Source organism: Cryptosporidium muris, genomic scaffold (genome assembly GCF_000006515.1).
Source record: "Cryptosporidium muris RN66 scf_1106632373475 genomic scaffold, whole genome shotgun sequence".
Classification (NCBI taxonomy): Eukaryota; Apicomplexa; class Conoidasida; order Eucoccidiorida; family Cryptosporidiidae; genus Cryptosporidium; species Cryptosporidium muris.
In genome coordinates this window covers 70,775-89,556 of record NW_002196574.1, presented here as the reverse complement: position 1 = coordinate 89,556, position 18,782 = coordinate 70,775, and the positions used below count along the sequence as shown (strand labels likewise).

The 18,782-nt window shown below is 24.6% G+C and overlaps 11 protein-coding genes across 11 annotated transcripts, besides 29 other annotated features; 5 read left to right on the top strand and 6 right to left on the bottom strand.

Annotated features, from left to right (window-relative positions):
• Window positions 1–36: 36 nt before the first annotated feature.
• Window positions 37–95: a sequence feature (AT_rich).
• Window positions 96–165: 70 nt separating this feature from the next.
• Window positions 166–1,317, top strand: CMU_012520 (PBS lyase HEAT-like repeat family protein; the record flags this gene model as incomplete). The annotated part of the gene is made up of 1 exon (XM_002140891.1): window positions 166–1,317. The coding sequence occupies one exon, from the start codon at window positions 166–168 to the stop codon at window positions 1,315–1,317; it is 1,152 nt and encodes a 383-aa protein (XP_002140927.1).
• Window positions 858–932: a sequence feature (AT_rich).
• A 42-nt stretch (window positions 1,318–1,359) lies between the features above and the next one.
• Window positions 1,360–1,484: a sequence feature (AT_rich).
• A 216-nt stretch (window positions 1,485–1,700) lies between these two features.
• Window positions 1,701–1,728: a sequence feature (AT_rich).
• Window positions 1,729–1,898: 170 nt separating this feature from the next.
• Window positions 1,899–1,920: a sequence feature (AT_rich).
• A 78-nt stretch (window positions 1,921–1,998) lies between these two features.
• Window positions 1,999–2,042: a microsatellite.
• An 88-nt stretch (window positions 2,043–2,130) lies between these two features.
• CMU_012510 (TPR repeat-containing protein) lies at window positions 2,131–3,636 on the bottom strand (the record flags this gene model as incomplete). Its single annotated transcript, XM_002140890.1, has 1 exon — window positions 2,131–3,636. The coding sequence occupies one exon, from the start codon at window positions 3,634–3,636 to the stop codon at window positions 2,131–2,133; it is 1,506 nt and encodes a 501-aa protein (XP_002140926.1).
• Window positions 2,462–2,483: a sequence feature (AT_rich).
• Window positions 3,635–3,686: a sequence feature (AT_rich).
• A 267-nt stretch (window positions 3,687–3,953) lies between these two features.
• CMU_012500 (ethanolaminephosphotransferase, putative) lies at window positions 3,954–5,078 on the bottom strand (the record flags this gene model as incomplete). The annotated part of the gene is made up of 1 exon (XM_002140889.1): window positions 3,954–5,078. The coding sequence occupies one exon, from the start codon at window positions 5,076–5,078 to the stop codon at window positions 3,954–3,956; it is 1,125 nt and encodes a 374-aa protein (XP_002140925.1).
• Window positions 5,079–5,458: 380 nt separating this feature from the next.
• On the bottom strand, window positions 5,459–7,204 carry CMU_012490 (major facilitator superfamily transporter; the record flags this gene model as incomplete). Its single annotated transcript, XM_002140888.1, has 1 exon — window positions 5,459–7,204. One exon carries the CDS (start codon window positions 7,202–7,204, stop codon window positions 5,459–5,461), a length of 1,746 nt encoding a protein of 581 aa, XP_002140924.1.
• Window positions 7,205–7,217: 13 nt separating this feature from the next.
• Window positions 7,218–7,244: a microsatellite.
• A 253-nt stretch (window positions 7,245–7,497) lies between these two features.
• CMU_012480 (SET domain-containing protein) lies at window positions 7,498–9,210 on the bottom strand (the record flags this gene model as incomplete). The annotated part of the gene is made up of 1 exon (XM_002140887.1): window positions 7,498–9,210. One exon carries the CDS (start codon window positions 9,208–9,210, stop codon window positions 7,498–7,500), a length of 1,713 nt encoding a protein of 570 aa, XP_002140923.1.
• Window positions 8,004–8,033: a sequence feature (AT_rich).
• A 94-nt stretch (window positions 9,211–9,304) lies between the features above and the next one.
• Window positions 9,305–9,343: a sequence feature (AT_rich).
• A 72-nt stretch (window positions 9,344–9,415) lies between these two features.
• Window positions 9,416–9,543: a sequence feature (AT_rich).
• A 24-nt stretch (window positions 9,544–9,567) lies between these two features.
• Window positions 9,568–9,613: a sequence feature (AT_rich).
• Window positions 9,614–9,644: 31 nt separating this feature from the next.
• CMU_012470 (TPR repeat-containing protein) lies at window positions 9,645–12,170 on the bottom strand (the record flags this gene model as incomplete). The annotated part of the gene is made up of 1 exon (XM_002140886.1): window positions 9,645–12,170. The coding sequence occupies one exon, from the start codon at window positions 12,168–12,170 to the stop codon at window positions 9,645–9,647; it is 2,526 nt and encodes an 841-aa protein (XP_002140922.1).
• Window positions 11,031–11,058: a sequence feature (AT_rich).
• Window positions 12,000–12,041: a sequence feature (AT_rich).
• Window positions 12,171–12,368: 198 nt separating the features above from the next.
• Window positions 12,369–12,426: a sequence feature (AT_rich).
• Window positions 12,427–12,534: a sequence feature (T-rich).
• A 23-nt stretch (window positions 12,535–12,557) lies between these two features.
• Window positions 12,558–12,600: a sequence feature (AT_rich).
• Window positions 12,601–12,799: 199 nt separating this feature from the next.
• Window positions 12,800–12,828: a sequence feature (AT_rich).
• Window positions 12,829–13,030: 202 nt separating this feature from the next.
• Window positions 13,031–13,801, bottom strand: CMU_012460 (uncharacterized protein; the record flags this gene model as incomplete). Its single annotated transcript, XM_002140885.1, has 1 exon — window positions 13,031–13,801. One exon carries the CDS (start codon window positions 13,799–13,801, stop codon window positions 13,031–13,033), a length of 771 nt encoding a protein of 256 aa, XP_002140921.1.
• Window positions 13,802–13,892: 91 nt separating this feature from the next.
• Window positions 13,893–13,922: a sequence feature (AT_rich).
• A 30-nt stretch (window positions 13,923–13,952) lies between these two features.
• Window positions 13,953–13,979: a sequence feature (AT_rich).
• A 29-nt stretch (window positions 13,980–14,008) lies between these two features.
• On the top strand, window positions 14,009–15,741 carry CMU_012450 (uncharacterized protein; the record flags this gene model as incomplete). Its single annotated transcript, XM_002140884.1, has 2 exons — window positions 14,009–14,378; window positions 14,480–15,741. 2 exons carry the CDS (start codon window positions 14,009–14,011, stop codon window positions 15,739–15,741), a joined length of 1,632 nt encoding a protein of 543 aa, XP_002140920.1.
• Window positions 14,109–14,164: a sequence feature (AT_rich).
• Window positions 14,496–14,588: a sequence feature (AT_rich).
• Window positions 14,723–14,758: a sequence feature (AT_rich).
• Window positions 14,783–14,821: a sequence feature (AT_rich).
• Window positions 15,590–15,640: a sequence feature (AT_rich).
• Window positions 15,731–15,787: a sequence feature (AT_rich).
• A 119-nt stretch (window positions 15,788–15,906) lies between these two features.
• On the top strand, window positions 15,907–16,431 carry CMU_012440 (uncharacterized protein; the record flags this gene model as incomplete). Its single annotated transcript, XM_002140883.1, has 1 exon — window positions 15,907–16,431. The coding sequence occupies one exon, from the start codon at window positions 15,907–15,909 to the stop codon at window positions 16,429–16,431; it is 525 nt and encodes a 174-aa protein (XP_002140919.1).
• A 140-nt stretch (window positions 16,432–16,571) lies between these two features.
• CMU_012430 (Rab11 protein, putative) lies at window positions 16,572–17,500 on the top strand (the record flags this gene model as incomplete). The annotated part of the gene is made up of 3 exons (XM_002140882.1): window positions 16,572–16,611; window positions 16,675–16,723; window positions 16,927–17,500. The coding sequence occupies 3 exons, from the start codon at window positions 16,572–16,574 to the stop codon at window positions 17,498–17,500; spliced, it is 663 nt and encodes a 220-aa protein (XP_002140918.1).
• A 34-nt stretch (window positions 17,501–17,534) lies between these two features.
• Window positions 17,535–17,564: a microsatellite.
• Window positions 17,565–17,685: 121 nt separating this feature from the next.
• Window positions 17,686–17,711: a sequence feature (AT_rich).
• Window positions 17,712–17,718: 7 nt separating this feature from the next.
• On the top strand, window positions 17,719–18,768 carry CMU_012420 (uncharacterized protein; the record flags this gene model as incomplete). Its single annotated transcript, XM_002140881.1, has 1 exon — window positions 17,719–18,768. One exon carries the CDS (start codon window positions 17,719–17,721, stop codon window positions 18,766–18,768), a length of 1,050 nt encoding a protein of 349 aa, XP_002140917.1.
• Window positions 18,769–18,782: the final 14 nt, after the last annotated feature.

Below are 18,782 nucleotides of genomic sequence, written 5' to 3'. Positions count from 1 at the left end.
TTACAACTTTTTTTAAATAGTAGTGGAAATATTGACAATATTTATTTTATTTATTAGGTAAAATATATTAGAATTATAAGTTAATAGATATATTAGCTGTATGGATATCTAAAAAATTTGAAATCTGTATTATTGGAATTACTGATAAAGGTAATTTGGTAGAGAATGGTATATAAATGTATTTCACCTAAAAATATGTTGCCAGGTAGTATTTTATCAAGTAAATCTGATGTAGAGATTGATGATCCAATATTTCAAATACTCCCTTTGGAACAAGTTCAGAAATTACTTTGTACTGACAATACAAATATAGCAACAAAAATTCGCTGTCTATTCTTTGGCCGTTATTATAGTAATGATGAGGCTGTAAATATTATTATAAAATCTTTAGATTTCTCAAATAGTATACTATTTAGACATGAAGCTGCTTATGTTCTTGGACAAATTGGTAGAAATAAAGCAGTTTCAAAATTGACCGAATTACTTAGTGATATAAATGAATCTCCTATTGTGCGTCATGAGGCAGGTGAAGCATTAGCAGCAATTGGTGATAATTCAAGTATTAAAGTAATTGAAAAATTCTTGAATGATCCATCTAATGTAGTTGCTGAGACTTGTTATCTAGCATTACATTCTTTAAAAAATAAACAGAACAAGTTACTTAAAGATAGTAGTAAATTAGAATCAGATATATCTGTATCATCTGAGAATAATTTATTTAATACAGTAGATCCAACATTACCTATATCAATAAGAGAAAAAAGTAAAGTTGATATATTTTCTAAAATGCTATTGGATATATCAATTCCCTTAGAACAACGCTATGGTGCATTATTTGCTTTGAGAAATATTTTGGCTAATTTAACTAATATAAATAATGTTAAATATATTAAGGAAAATAATATAAATAATAATAAGGAATTAATAAATTTGATTACTAATAGTATTTGTTCAGCTATGGAAATGGATAATTCTTCAGCTATATTTAGACATGAATGTGCATTTGTTTTGGGCCAATTACAGATATTAAGTAGTGCCGATAGTTTAGCACGCACAATAATGAATGAAAATGAAGAGTCAATTGTAAGACATGAAGCTGCTTTTGCATTAGGTTCAGTTGGTTCAAATGATCCTAGATATTGTGACACATCAAAATATAAAGATAGTAAGGAAGAAGTATCTAGGATTAGAAAATTAGCAATTGAGACATTATCTAAATATTTAAATGATAAGGATATTATTGTCGTTGAATCATGTATAGTGGGATTACAAACAATAAAAGATGAAACAGGATCATTAGATATTATACTTAATTAAAAATTAATGTATTTCGGAATTAATATATTTGAAAATAACCAGATATTTAGATTTATATATGAAAACTAAATCATTTTAATATTTATAATTGGTTTTTATTTAAATAAACAGATATTGAATTATCTTTATATATTTGTTTTATTTTTCTTTCTATTTAATAAAAAAAAGTACTTTGATTTTATAATTCATTACTAAGAGATTGTATAAATAAAATTTTAGTAAGACAATTATTAGATTTTGTAATGATCAGTGATGATATATATCTAATAACGCTTGGCTCCTGATACAAGTTTGTGATGAGCTAAAAGATTATAAGAGTATCTGAGATATTACAGAGTTAATAACAGTAATATGTTTATAAACTTTATTGCCTAAAAACAATGTTTATTTCATTATTATTATATTAATAAACTATGGCCCTAGGCAAAAATTGATTTAGGAAATATCCTATTATCTTCCATGCATATTAGAGATGAAGTAATCTCTTTATTTGAGAATATATTTCTTCAATGATAACATGCCCATAATAATAGGACAATTATCCCTTATATAACTTAATAGTTTATATTCTTGAGATTTTGAAATATATTTTATTATTAAATAGAGAAAAATTAAGTTCTTTTTTTTTCTATTCCAAATTATTACATTTGAAGATGTATAATAGAATTATTCTTCAGTGTCATATATATAAATAAATATAGATCATTTAAATATTTATATATATAGTTAATGTCTCATAAAGTGGATATAAATATCTTCTTTTTGTAAACAATAAAAATGTCATTTTTAAGATATACATATTCGTGCAAAAATTCAATCTATCAAAATGTCACCCATAATTGCTTGGTAAACTTCTTTAGCTAATGTGGATACTTCTTCATCTCTTGTTCTCCAATACCCAATACTATAATCAACAATTTCTTTAGCATTCTGATAAATCCATATATTTGGATCAAGTCCAAATTCAGCAAATATTGGGATTTGTATATCTGGGAGTACTTTGCGAAGTCGTAATAAAAGACGTTTTTCATCATAATCTGAGGCAGATCTTAGCTTCCTAAGTTGGATTTCAAAATCTTCACTTGTGTATACATCTAGTAAACGTTCTAAAATCATTTTTGTTCTCTCAAGATCAAAACAAGGGAAATTATTTTTTTTATTATATTGGATTTGTTCACTTTTATATAAATCCTTGTTTAAATTATATACTTCCTTCGAATTATTTATAAAAGTAGGGTACTCAAAACTATCTACTGTTGTACTTTGTGACAATTGTTGCCTATTTTCGGTAAATGTTTCTTGTTTCAAAACTCTATTCACAATTTTTTTTGAGTTATCTTTATTCTTTTTTGATTCCTTTAGTAATTTTATTAGTCCTTGTTTTGCAGCTAGTTTTGCAAAACTACTAGCATATTCATTAATACAGATATATCTATAATCATCCTTTGCTTGCTCAAATAAACCAAGCATAAAATAACTTTCAGCTCGTCTATAACGAGCTTTTTCATCATGTTGATCTATCTTTAATATCTGATTACAAGAATCTATACATTCATTGTATTTACCCAATTTAAGTGCTGCTAGAGCCTGATTCTTTAAAAATTTAATATGTAATTCTGTCCTTTTTATTTCATCTTCTTCATTTATTCCTTCTATCCAGCATAGCAATTGTACACCTTGTGTATATCTTGTTAATGCCATATTAAAATCTCCTTTTTCAAATGCTATTGCCCCTTCCTTTCTAATAACTTCTCCAAAATCTAAATGGCTTTTAATCTCATTTTGTTGAAGTTTTCTTCTTTCATTTTTATTATTCCCTGGTATCCACTCATCTCGATGCATAATTTCTCCACCTCTTAATCGTTTACCTAGTTCTTGCTCAGGAATACTACTCCAATCTATTTCTTTTGAGAGTTTTGCTCCTTTTGAATTTTCAATTAATTTCTCCCAGTCTTCTTCTATTTTCTCAATATATTTTGGGTTAATTTGATACTCATTATCAATTTTCTGTAGTATCTCACTGACTTTATCTTTTAAATCATTCAGATTAGAGTTTTTATTTTGCTTAGATGCTTCACAATCTAGTATATTTCTTAGGCTACGTTGAGTTATAAATAAATGACCAATTTTCTTATATAAGTGTCCAATATTACTATCACACAGTTTCACAATAAGCTTATCTATTTCATCTTTACATTTTACGTATTCATATCTCAAAATAGAAGCTTGTTCTGTTATTAAGTGCTCATTTTCTTTTCTTATTGCTGCTTTAGACTCTGGTTTCTGTAGTAGATTACTCCAAAATTCACTATCTTGCATTATTTAATAACTATATATGATTTAGATTCTATAAAATTAAATTTTAAATTCGACTATTGAAAACTAATTAAAGTAACTTTTCTTGCACAATATATTATCTGATACTTTCGTTATATTTTCGTACTACTGAGACAAGATAGCGGTTAAAACGAAGTGGAAATGGCGCGTGTTTGTCGATACCCTAATACACATACAGTAATATTTTAGTTAAGAACAAAAATTTCATATAGTGAATATTCTTACTAAAACAAAATTAACAGTAGGATACAAAATATGAATAAAAGTAGGTTTAAATTATAACTATATAGTATATACCGCTAAGTTTCCTCTAGAGAATAAAGATAGTTCATATAGCAATACAACAACAGAAACCATATAAATAGTTGTATAGAAATTGTAATATATAGAGAACTTGTCATAGAAATTAAGTAGCTTGTACTGATAACAAGAATTACCGGAGATAAAGACAATAATATAAGAGAGAGTAATGGTTGTCTTTCAATAAACTTTGATAATTTTAAGAAAATGAATAGTACACATAATGATGAAAAAGGTAAAACTAATGTTGAAATTGGGATATTCCAAATATATTTAGTAAGCAAATATAAAATAATTGGTATAAAAAGTAAATTACTAAATTTATTACCTCTATGTAATTCATTATATAACCATATACTTAATGAAATAATGGAGAAAATAGTACAAATATAACAAAAAGTCCTTCCTGAGTTCAAATTAAAGTAAATAAAAGGAAATTGAATATCCCAAATATTAGGACATATATATTGTAATAATATAAGGAATGGAACAATTACAATGTTCAGTTCATCTACAGTTAATATAGGCTTAGTATTTATTGAGTTTCCAATAATAAGTTTGCCATGTACATAGTGATACCAACAAGCAAAATAAAAAGGAAGTTGATATGATATAACAAATATATTTGTATTTTGAAAAAAACAATTTGTAAGTTTTTGGAAAATTAATCCTACTATAGAAGAAACAATAGAATCAACAGCATGGTCAATTAATTCACCACTGCAACTTAATATTCCAAGTCTTCTTGCTTGTTTACCATCAAGATTATCAATAATTCCATAAATACTCCACATAATAGATGCAATTACAAATGAAAAAGTTATATTTTCGGATGTATATACAATAATACCTGCAGATCCAACAAGCAGCAGACCACATAATGTAATTAGATTTGGAGTAACCCACGTTGGAAAATACATTACTAGAAAATCACAAGAAGGAGAAACATAATTATCATAGAATAAGGATGTTGTAGGTTGATTATACTTATAAGAAACATCTTCTCTATATTTCATTGGAGTTTGTACAATAGATTTCTCTTCAGAAACATCATATAATCGACTCTTATATTTATTTTTAGTTATATCTTTATAATTCCCTGATCTCCTTATAACCTCTGGCATTGTTAAAAATAGCCTTTTAGTTACATAAATAATCTCAACAACATCAGATAAAGAAGTAACTCAATAGTATGAGTTCGATACCTCATATAGCGGTTAAGGTGAGACACAGCAGGTAAGCAGTACGTGTATATATATGTGTTTATTAATCCTTTTTTATAATTACTAGGGGGAGGAGAAGAAATATTCAGGTATATAAGATAGAGAATTGTTAATAGTTTAATAATTAAATTATACAATAGGTGTATATAAATATAACTAATTATAGTACTTTATTAGAAAATTCAACATTACAAGAGAAAAAAAGAAATATTCACAAAAAATTATAGAGATACAATGTACATGATATAACCTCCATATTATTAGCAAAGATATCTTTATTATTATGGGAGGAATAATGTATCTTGTAAATTCACACACTGGCACGAATGATTGTCACATATTCTCAAACATAATAATGAGAATAAGAGAGTAAAACCAATAATGACTAAACTACATGATTCTACACCTATTGAACTGAGTAATAAAGATGTTAGAAATGAATTAAATAGAACTCCAAATGTCCTTCCAATATATATAAGTCCATATATAAATGAGAAATATTTTACTCCAAATGACATAGCAGTAATTGGTGGAAACATAACAAAGCCAGCACCTATATGGAAGAATAATACTCCAAGTGTTATCAAATACATATAAGAATTCTGAATCTTAATAGATAAAAGAAGAATAAACATAAATATTAAACAAAGAATTGATATTATTTTAAAACAAAATTTCCCCTTATACTTATCTAAAAAATATCCATAAACTAATCTTCCAAGAATATTTGTACCTGCAGTTACTAAAGTTCCATATGTAGCTAATATATCATCTGATATTCCAATATTTACAATACCAATAACTTTCCACCATGATGCAAGGAAATGTACAAATTGTGAAAAAGAGAAAAATAGACAAAATATAACCCAAAATTGTTCTTCATAAATTAAACCCTTAATAATAAAGAGTTCTTTAGAGAAACTAAAATCATTCAGATCATTGGTAAGATTTTGTATAATTGGACTACTTTTATTATCTTCTATTATTAAAATAGGAAAAATATCTTTTTTCATATCATCAATTATTGGTATATCAATAGATCCAGGTATTGTTGAGATAGTAGAAGTAGGGGTTGTTATATTCTCATATATTTGTCTTATTGTATATTTAATATTTTCTTCTTTACATTCATTATCAAAAGGTGAATTCTTATTTACAATATTAGAATCTTGTCTAAACAAATTACTTGAGATTATAGGAGATTCCTGTACTTCATTATACTTTATAGAAACTTCATAGTCTTCATCAGGTTCTTTGAGAGTTAATATTGCTATTGCACATAGTAGAAAGATTATATATCCCATAATTGTAAACATATAAGGTACTCTCATTAAAATTTCATCTTGATTATAATACATTGAACTACCATCTATTAAATTTGGCATCATATTTAGCGGATTTACTAACCTAGTTTGTATAGGTGAAAATATTACTGGACTTAGAGCTAAGCCAGAAATAACAAAACTAGATACTAATCCCATATGATTAGGCCAATACTTAAAAGCACAATATTGTGGTAAATTAAAAGCAAAACCATCCGCTATACCAATAATACAACCAAAAGTAATTAAAAAACCAGTATATGATGATACTACATAAGATGCTATAAATGTACTTGAAGTAAATAAGAAGCAGGAGATATATAGAGAAAGTCTTACACCTAATTTATTATTAATATAACCTCCAAAAGGAAGCATAATTCCTAATAAGGCTACATTTAATGTATAGACCCACGATATATCAGTCAATGTTACTTTAGGGCTATTTGGATTTCTCCAACGCATATAGGAGGCAACATACATAGAAACATTACCCATTGAGTATACCATTCCAAGTGCAATATTTAGACAAAAACCTCCCAATAAGGGAGTTAATCTCTTTATATTTATACTCATTTGACCATTCGCATACATATCTTTAATAAAATACTTGATTCCAAGCATAACACTTAAAATATGGTAACCACCAGCCCGCCCACAGAGTATAGGCGGAACTTTAGATGAACTCCCCAAGACTTCATCTTCCATTTATCTCCTAAAATTCTTTTTTTTTTTTTTTTTTTATTTTCCCTATTTCCTTTCCTTCCTTAATTTTATAGAATTTATCTACAAAGTGATTATTCTATGATTGTAAAAACTTCATAAAGAATCTAAATAATCACACAGCTGTATGCAATAATAAAAAGATTTCAGTGTATCAGGGAAGATTGATTGAATGCTATAAAAATAAAAAAAAGGTATACACTAGAACACTTCAAATTTCAGTATAATTCGAAATTGCAATATAATGACAATTTTCTAAACAAAAATATTCAGATATTCTATGACATTAGCCAAGGATTACTTAATATAACTTCAGGGTTATATTCTCCATAATCAAATAAAAGTTCTTCTCCACAATATATATCTCGTTTAGCAATAAAAAATAACCTAGGCTTCAATCCAACATTGAGGACTTTAGATACTAAATTTGGTTTTTTACGTGAATGATTAATTAAACGACCTGGTCCATAATCTTTAGTTTCATCTGTAGCATCAATACAATAATTTTTGTCATTATATTTAAAATAATACATAAAACATCCTTTATTCTCCTCTGCATAAAGTTTTTCTAATTTCTCAGCTTGGTGTAAATCAGATATTAACTGACCCTTATATTCAAGTATAAAGTCATCTTTACGAATATTAGCACCAGCTATTACGCATCTTCCTTTAGTACTATCCATAGCAATAAGCATACTAGATCTAATATCTGATTCTAAACAAGTTTTGTATATAACTTTTTTCCATTTATCACATAAATTCTCTAATGAATGTCTAACCAATCTTAATTTAAAATCTATATAAATATTAATAAGTGATTGTTCATCACAAGGACCAGAGAGTCTATAGGATCTTCTAGATCTTCTAAAATATCTAGTATTATCTTCAATATTGGATAAACAATTCTCCTCATTTATATTTGATATTTGATTAGATAAAGAATTACCATTTACATTAACAATAGTGCTTTTCTCATCAAATTCTACATTAACTGGTACATTTGTTATATATGGTATATTATGTTCTCTAAAATAAGATATCCTATTGAATAATTCTCTTTCTAATTGTTTTTTGAGATAATTGAATTTACCATATTCTAAAACTTTCTCTTTTCTCTCTTCTGCTAATTTTGATCTTATTTTATAAATTTCAGGATGAGATTTTATAGCTGACTGTTTATTATCTATACTCTGTATAGATCTTCTACGTCTTCTAAAATTCCTTTTTGGAAAATCTAAAGGGAGAATATTTCTAATTCCTGTATCTAAATCACCTTTAAATATCCTTACAATATTCCAATATATAGTAGGACAATATTGAGAAAGAATTATATCCGAAAAACCTGTATTTGTATTATCTTCCACTTTAATCATATCTAAAGCATATCTTAATACTTTACAAAGTGTATCATAATACATTATACGATAATATTCACTTTCCCATTTACTTGTATGTTCTGATGGATATAATACTCTACATATTCTCCCTTCTTCATACTTATAAGTTTCATTACAATTTTTACAAGAAAATAAATCAATTCTATTGATATAAGGATAACACATACCAAAATTATCTTCATTTAAATTTGATATATTTCCATTATCCTTAGTTAAAAGAGGATCTGTTTGATTATTATTGTTTTTATTAATTAATTCATCTTTCACTTCATTATCTTGTGATATATCCGATATATACATCAATATAGTACGATTTCTCGTTGCATCTAAACGTTTTAGGGCATAATGATAAGCATTTCTAATATGTAAAACACGACCTTCAATTAGACTCTTTATTTCTATTGAGGCAACTAGTGGAATATCTAAAACATTATCCCATCCATCCTCATCATAATCTTCCTTTTCATATTTCCAATATCGTTTCCTACCCTTGTTATCATCAACTTCCTTTAAATTATCAGCTTTTATTAACCATTTAGGTTCAATGATTGTCCTTACAGTTAATATTCCTTTTGATTTACTTGCTCTTACCATTCACACATTATTCAAAATTATTGAACCTATAAAAAATGTGGGTTTTTTTTACATCTTTTATATTTATACTTAATAATATTTACCGGATGATTCGTAAATAAATAATAAAATTTTACGTAAAATTTATAAAATTCGATACCTATATAGCGCTCAGTTAACCGCCTTTTAATGTGGATAGCCATATTTATTATTTAGACCTTATAAGAAATATTACAATTATAATAAATATTAGAAATACTATTAGTTACTTTATTATTATAAGTTGATAAATATAGTCCTTATTTATAATATTCTAATTATTAAATATACTTAATATCTAAAATAATATTTTAAGAAAAGATGAAGATATAACTAAGCTTTAATATTATTACTTAATGTATACTATTATTTATAATAAATTTTAGGTTCATCCAATTCCCTTATTTTCTTAATCTTTAAATTATATCTTCTGATATAATAGAGTCATAAAGTTGATAAATATATCTTAGTATAGTTGCAGTATGTTGCTTTGTCTTTGTACCTAATAAAGTGGATTCAATATCATTATTTTGATGATGGTCATTAATATCATGATTATTAATATTATAATCAAGAATTTCTTGTTCATATGGTAAAGATAAACATTGCTGATAATAATGATAAGCTTCTTTAATATTTCCAAGTAAATGATGGGAAATAGCTAAAGATATATATATATTTTGTAAAATATCAATTTCTGCAATAACTGGATGAAGATAACGATTATTTATAGAAAGACTTTCAAGACAATCAATTGCATTTCCATAATGTCCACCCATTAAATATGAAATAGATAAGTTAATTGTAATTATATAAGAAAGTGGATTAGAAATATATAAAGTTGAATTATAATTCAAAGAATAATTATGATCTTGTAATAGTACTTCAGATATAAAATGATGATCAGAATCAGTATTATAATTATTAATAAGATAAATAAGAGCTCTTTGAAAGTAACCAATAGCAATATCATATTTCTCTTCATAATATGAACATAAACCAAGAGAATTCTGTATTATTGGGAAATTTTTATTAATAAGTATAGCTTTATTAGCCCAAGATATACATTGATTAATAAGTTCATTAGTTTTTAATTCCTTTTCTAAATTAATTCTTTGTAAAAGTAATGATATAGTTGATGTTATAGATAAATTAGCACTAGGGAATAAACGTACCATTCTACGAAAAATAGCCATTGCATCATCCCATTGTCCTAATGTTGCATAAATATTTCCCCATAGATAATAAGATGGAAATATAAGGAAATTAAAATGTATACTTCGTTTTAAACAATACATAGATGTTCGTAACATAGATTTAATATCTTGAGCCATTTCAGTCTTACCTAATTTAATATTTTTAATTGCACAAGAGAATAGATAACATCCTTTTATAAATAGATATGTACTAGCTATATTATTAGATGGAAATATTTTTTTATGCCATGTATCTTTAATAGATAATAAATTATTTTCACTACTTCCAAAATTACTTGTATTACTAGATGTAATACCACAAAAATTAGCACCATAATTAATATCATCTGCATTTCTTGCATAATATTTTGCATTAGCTAATTTTATAGAAAATACTAGATTTCCATCTTTACATGCTTTTCTAATGGTTTCTACTTCTCCACCACTTTTTCTAAGCATAATTAAGAATGCTTCAAGTAAAGCTAAATATTCATTATCTTCTCCAATTGATTTATATCTATATATACTTGCTTCAGTATATATTTTAGATATGATACATATCCCAAATATTTGAATAAAATTACATAAAGTATTTGAAGATAATTCAAAATAATTATATTTTGAATTAAATATAGTTGAAATATCACATAAATTAAGATCATTTTGATCTTTAAATAATATATTCCATAATTTATATCCAGTAATATAGGCAGAATTTAAGTTATGTGATGTAATAAAACGACTTATATATAATGTTGCAATTTTAAGTCCAAATTCTGAATATCCTTGTTGTGCAATATTAGTTAATATTTGAAAATCATTAATAGTTTTTTGTGAAGTTAAAATACTATAAGTATTCTTTAATATTTGTATATAATTATTATTCATTGATATTTTAGATGAAACACCTATTGGAGAAGTTGGTAATAAACGTTTTTCCTTTTTTCTTGTTGGTGAACTGGCACGAGATGTCATAAGAGATCTTGGTGAAGTTATTTTATTTGTTAATATTGTATAAGGATGAATATATTTAGATATCCAATTTTTATCAATAGATTCAATAGGCATATTTATAAGATTTGAAACAATTGAATATTTTTTGTTATCAGAACAATATGGTAAAAATAGAAGATATTCTAGTGCTTCTATTGCATATATAGATTCATATAGAGCTGTTTCATATAATAAAATTGAATGTTCAATATTTCCTATAGATATAAATGCATCTGCAGCCATTGTGTGTATTGTTGATGAAGTTAATGGATCATAATTAGATAAATCCATACTTGATTCTATTAATGAGAGACATTCTTCATATTGATGTACAGAGTATAAATATTGTGCTTCCAAATATAACTTTTCTGCAGAATTACTAATTTCACCATTAAATGTTTCAATATCATCTTCATTATTCACTTCATTATTATCTATATTATGAAGTATAGAATATGCTGCTAGATATTGTTTATCTAGCATATATAATGAAGCCATATTTAGTAAATATTTTGTAGTTTTGCTATCATTAGATTTGTATATTTTACAGTGATTCTCATCTAATAATATATCTAAATGGTCATTTTTATTTTTTTTATCATAATTATATTTTAAATTATTTTTGGAATTTTCACTAGCTTGATTAAGTTCTAATGAAAAAAGAACATCACACCAGAATATGCATTGACTATAATTTCCTGAATTTTTACATGAATCAATATAATCATATATATTACTACTAGTTATATCCATAACTTCTAAAGCATGTCGTAACTTTTTATTTTAGATTTGTATATAACTTCCGTTATATTAAAAACATGAGTCTGCTAATATGAAAATATTATGGGATATAATAATTGAGGCGGTTTTACTTATTAATTACAAATATCTTTAATGATAAGTTTATCAATATTTTCATGAAATATTCCATTTAATTAATGAGAGATCTACTTTAAATGTATTATTTTAGATATTTTTAATTTATATATAATAATAATTATTATTATATAATAAAGGTAAATATAAATAATAAAAGAAATAAAAATAAAGATATTTACTAAAATATATTAAATACAATAAAAATCTAGCAATTACTTAAATATAATTAATAATAAAAGGTTTGTTTCCTCTAGTAATTTCAAATATTTATAAAAAAAAAAGAAAAAAAAATATGTAATAATTACCGCTAATAGGCGGTAAGTATTCATATAAACTATATACACAACTACTTCCAATAGGCGGTAAGGGTGCATAAAAAGTATATACACAATCACCGCTAATTAGTAGTAAGGATGCATATTTAATTATTTCTATTAAGTACTAAAATTAGTAAAATACTCTTAATACTATATTTGAACTTATATAGTTTATAACAGTTAAACTTATTTATTTTTATATTTATATAATTTTAGTTCATTCTATACATGTATCACAAATTATCTAAATAATCTTACTAATTTAATCTATTTGGCAGTAATTCTTTATTAACTTTATATTAGTACTTTTTTTTTTTTTTCTCTCTTCTTCTTTTTTAATTTCAAAGATAAGTTATAAGTACTTAATTAATATATATTTTCATTCAAAATAAAATGTTCGATATTAACTTATTTAACTTATGTAATTTCGTCTATATCATCATCTGTAATTGCTATATAGCTCATTTCATTTGAAGCTGAATTGTGTACATTATAAACATGTTTCCTAAGCCATTTTATATACCAATTACAATGTACAAATATTGTAAGTGATATAGGTATCCATAAATAAGTAATTGATCTATTTAAAGAAGAGTAAAATAACAAACAATAACCCAATATATGATATATAATACGGAATAATAAAAAATTTAAACAAAACATTCGATTTATAAACACAGTAAGATGATAAGGAAATATCCCACGATATGAAATTAATATAGTAGGTATCTCTTCAGGTAATGCAATAAGGAATAAATTGCAAGTATTTACTTTAATAAGATATAATAAGAATATAGTATAGGCAATATGATGAAAAATACCACTAAAAATAAACATATCATTTGGAAAATAAATAAATCCATAAACTAAATCCCAAAAAAAAGCTGCAAGAAATAAGCAAATGATATATATATTGTAATATTGTGTATTATAGTCTAGTAAGAGTTGAAGATTCATATTATTTGAGAAATAAACACTCCATAAATTATATGCTATGGGAATAGATACAAGTGAGGAAGTAACAGATAATATAAGACCAAATAGGCATCTCATTTGTTTAGGTTGAAGAGAGTATTTAATTTTAATATAATGCCATATAGATAATATATATATACTAGCAAAAGACCATGATAAAATATATATCCAGAAATTATATAAATTTGTAGGTAGGTATAATTTAGATGACATAATATAATGATTACTTATTAAGTAATAATATCCATAACTATTAATTTATGAGTATACAATATAATATAACCTACAATTTGTGATTATTGAGAATATTTTATTTGAAATATTTATAAAATATGGTTTGACTTGGCGGTTTTATATATGTGGGTTAAAAAAAATAAAATATATTATTAATCAAATACATGTCAGAAATATTAAATTAGTATGATAGAAAAACCAAAAATATTACTAATTCCTTGTATTAAAGTGATTAGTCAAATATATCTATATGGTAATCTGTTAGAATATAAAAAATGGGATCATGATAATTTTGTATTATATATAAAACTACTAAAAGAATATATAGATAATAATTTTTTAGGAATAAAAGATTGGATTGAATTTTCTATGGGCCAGGACTTTATATTAAATAAAAACAGTGATATTATAAACTCAGATATCATAGATAAAAGTCGAGAATTCTGGTTACTTAAGAAAAGGGTACTTGGAACTCAGAAATTACGACAACTTTATAATTTTTCATTTGAAAATATCCCATTATATTGGAATAGTCTAATTTCTTCTATATTACTTGGTCTATCTGATATATCATTTAAGAGAATAAAGGGTATCGATAATACTAATATTTGCATGCATGACGTTACAGGGCAAGGTACCGAAAATATAAATTCAGAGACATACAATCTTTTAGAAAAAAAAATAATATAAATGAAGAAATAAGTTTTAAAGAGAATAATTTTAATGATGTATATGATTATATTAATTTTGATTGTATAAAATTTAAGAATGGAAATAATAAAGATAATGATTTATATGGAGATACATTTCAAGTAAATTTTGGTGTATTTTCCATATTTTTAATATTTCAATTTATACTTTTATCAGTGGATATATCAGATTTATTATGTTTTGATTCAGTTATTTTAATTCAAAAATTTATTAAAGATAATATATCTACACTTGAGTATATACTTAATGAATATAAAAATAAAGAATATATAATAAAATATTTTTTTAGGTGTATTTCTAGAAATATTCAAGAAGAGGAACAAAATATTATATATAGAAATTTAGGTAATTTACAATCAGTATTTAATTATAGAATTGTGGATATGAATGAAGAAAATTTAGAATTAGCTATATATATACCAACTGAAAATAATCCAATGTTTAAATACAGATATTTGAAGGATTTTTATTGTATAATTAATAATATGGATAGAAATATTTATTTAGATGAATATGTATATTGTTATAATGAACATAATGATAAAAAAAGTAAAATAATAAACGATTCTAATATAAAAAATTTGATAATTAGGGGATGTTCTAAAATAAAAATATATATTTCAAGACCTTTGGAAATGTTACATATTATAGATTCAACTGAATGCTATATTTATTCAACAAATATTATTGGATATATTTCTTTGGTAAATAATCAAAATATAACAATGCATATTGATTGTATGTATTTGAAAATGTATCAATGTAGTAATATTTCAATATTTATTCATATTCAATTCTCTCCTATAATTTTAAATTGTTTTAATATACTTATTGGACCATATAATATATATACAGAATTTAAACAAACTTCTTATGAAATTTCATATGAAATGAAGTGTCTAAGTAATGCATGGATGAAACCTTTTATAAAAGAGTCAAATATATATAATAATATATCAACAGGAGTAAAATTTATAGATCCAGAAGATTTCTTTATAGTTCATTTAAAATTCAAGGATAGACAAAATATAAAGAATAAGAAAATATTTTTACCTGAAAATTACTATTTAAATATTATTCAAAGAAAACATAATTTAAATATTATTAGAACTCAAGATAAATCTGATAAAGAAATGCTAATTAATAACTTTGTAAAGTGGCTTAAAAATAAAGAATTGGATATTTTTGATAATAGTGATATATACTAATATATACTATTAATATAATTCAATATTTAAAAAAGAATTTTTTTTTGAGTCCTTCAATCTTATATACAATATAATTTCTTAATACCGCTTACCTAATTAATATTTACTATATTGACTATTAACAAATAATATGTGAAATATGATTTTCTTTTTTTTAAATATTTAATGGATACAATATTTAAATCAGAAATAGTAGATTTAGCTAAATCTCAAAGTAATCTTGAAGACAAATTGTGGATTTTGTTAGTTAATGGACATAATAATCAAACTTATGTAACTCATAATGAAATTTTAAATATGGCTAAGGTCTTAAAATTAGATCTATCAGATATAGAAGTTCATGGTATGATAAATTGGGCAAAGAAACAATATAGGGAAGAACAGGAATTTAAGACATTTAATTCAAGCCATATATCTAATAGTTGTCTTAAAGAGAAGATTAATACTAAAGAGATGCATAATGATTCTAAAATATGTTGGGAAGATGATGAACAAAATTCTTTAAATATAGAAATGTCTAATAATAAGAATAATGATATTAGATGTCAATATGAATATTATAAATCGTTTAAAAATACTGATAATCCATCTCAAATATCTTATGAAGAGTTTTGTTATATTTGTGAAAAAATAAAATACATAGATAATAAAAAACTGGAAAAAGTCAATTTCGCAAACTTAAAGTTATAAACTATTGGAACTCATATATATAAATATATTATACTATTTTCTTTCCTTTAAATCACTTTACGCACATTTCTGTCTTTTATTCGCCAAAATTTAAGCCCCTCTCAGTAGTTCATATTATCATTTTAATTTATATCTGAAAAATGAATGTTAAGGATGAATATTATGATTATTTATACAAAAGTAGGTTACATTTTCTATATATAATTATGAGATCTTATAAATTAAATTCCATCAACTTTATAGTTGTTTTAATTGGTGATTCTGGTGTTGGAAAGTCTAACTTACTATCAAGGTAAGTTTGGTTATAATATTCTATAGAATATATAATTCCAAGTGATAAGTAAACCTTATAATTCTGTAATATATACGGTTATATCTTAAAGTGCTATATATTATATGATAATAAAATTCCCATTATTTTTATCTTACTCGGAATTATCATGTGAGAATCATTGAATACCGCTTTTTAAAATTCTTTTATTACTTAATATTCAGATTTACACGTGATGAATTCAACTTAGAATCAAAATCAACAATTGGTGTGGAATTTGCTACGAAAAGTATCATGACACAAGGAAAGGTCATTAAAGCTCAAATATGGGATACAGCAGGACAAGAAAGATATAGGGCAATCACTTCAGCTTATTATAGAGGAGCTGTAGGAGCCTTATTAGTATATGATATATCTAAGAGATCTTCATTTGAAAATGTTGAAAGATGGCTTAAAGAATTAAGGGATCATGCAGATCCTAATATTGTAGTTTTACTAGTTGGAAATAAGTCTGATTTAAAACATTTAAGAGCAGTAACACAAGAGGAAGCTTGTATGTTCTCTGAAAAAGAAGGAATGGCATGTATGGAAGCATCTGCATTAAATTCCTCTAATGTAGAACAAGCATTTCATAGAATTCTTTCTGAAATCTATATGCTACGAAGTGAAAGACAAATAGCAAATCAACATGATTTAACAAAAACTACTTTACCTATAGGTAGTCAAGGAGTACGAGTAGATCCAGTTAGAGTTGATCTTGATTCTAAAGGTCTAAAAAGGAAGTCTAGTTGCTGTTAAACATCTATAATGCTTTATTTATGATGATGTAATATTTTTCTTTTTTTTTTTTCTTTTTTATTTTACAATTTGAATTTGTTAGGTTAAAAATCCAGATACTCCACGTGGCCGTGTCACGGTATACATTAAGGCGCCATATTTCTTTGACAAGCCTAAAATGAAAATTAAAGATAGTTCTATAGAGGATAAATTTAATAAAAAAATTATAATAGTATAGAATGTATTACTCTGAAACATTAGGAAGATTAAAGAGTCAGACAAAAGAGAGATCTAATGGTTACTGTGATAATGTGTACTTGTATACTAATAATCTGAATATTATAACTGGGAATCAGCAATTAGAATATGGATCATATTATTCTGAAAATGGAGATTATTATTCTTCACTTGGTAAAAATTATAATAGTTGTGAATATAAAACAGATACTGGGAATAATTTTGATAATTCATGGACAAATATAAATTCTTGTAATCAATATTTAAATAATCCACCCAACTTTAATATGACGAATAATTTGAATTTAATGCATAATAGAGTTACAAAGAATTTAGAAATAGCAGGTTCTAGTAATTTGAATAATAGAGATGTACATAGTACATCCTTGGATATGTTTAAAAATGAGATAAATAATATACCTATATTTAATGAAGATGAATTACAAATTTTAAGTAGATGTTTACCACATACTAGAATAAAAAAGATAATGAAATACGTTGGTTCAGTAAAACATATGATTGGAAGTGAAGTACCAGCTTTATTAGCTATTGCTTGTGAACTTTTTGTACGTGACTTGACAAATTGTTCATGGAAGTATACTCAAGGTGCAAAGCGTAGGACCTTACAAGCTCAAGATATAAAATCTGGGTCAAATAGTGATATAAGATTTAGGAAATTATTTAAAAGTAATCCAGCATTATCATTAAAATATAATGATAACTATTATTGTAGTCCATCTTCTACAAAGACAAATATAATTTCAAATACTCCATGTTCTATATATAATAATTACCAGCAACAATCTAATTCACCATCTATTACAATTGAAAGTGGATATAGATGTATTGATAATACAAAACATGATAAATATTTTCAACAAAATTGTAATTATTCTTATGAAGTTGATGGTAGATATTTATCACGGTCAATATATTCTAATAGAGATAGTTATAACTCTGATAAATATATACAGAAAAATAATATAAATACATCTAATTTTGTAGATCAATCAAGATCTAATTTAAGCATGTCTATACAACAGCATACTTAACTTCTCTTTTCTTT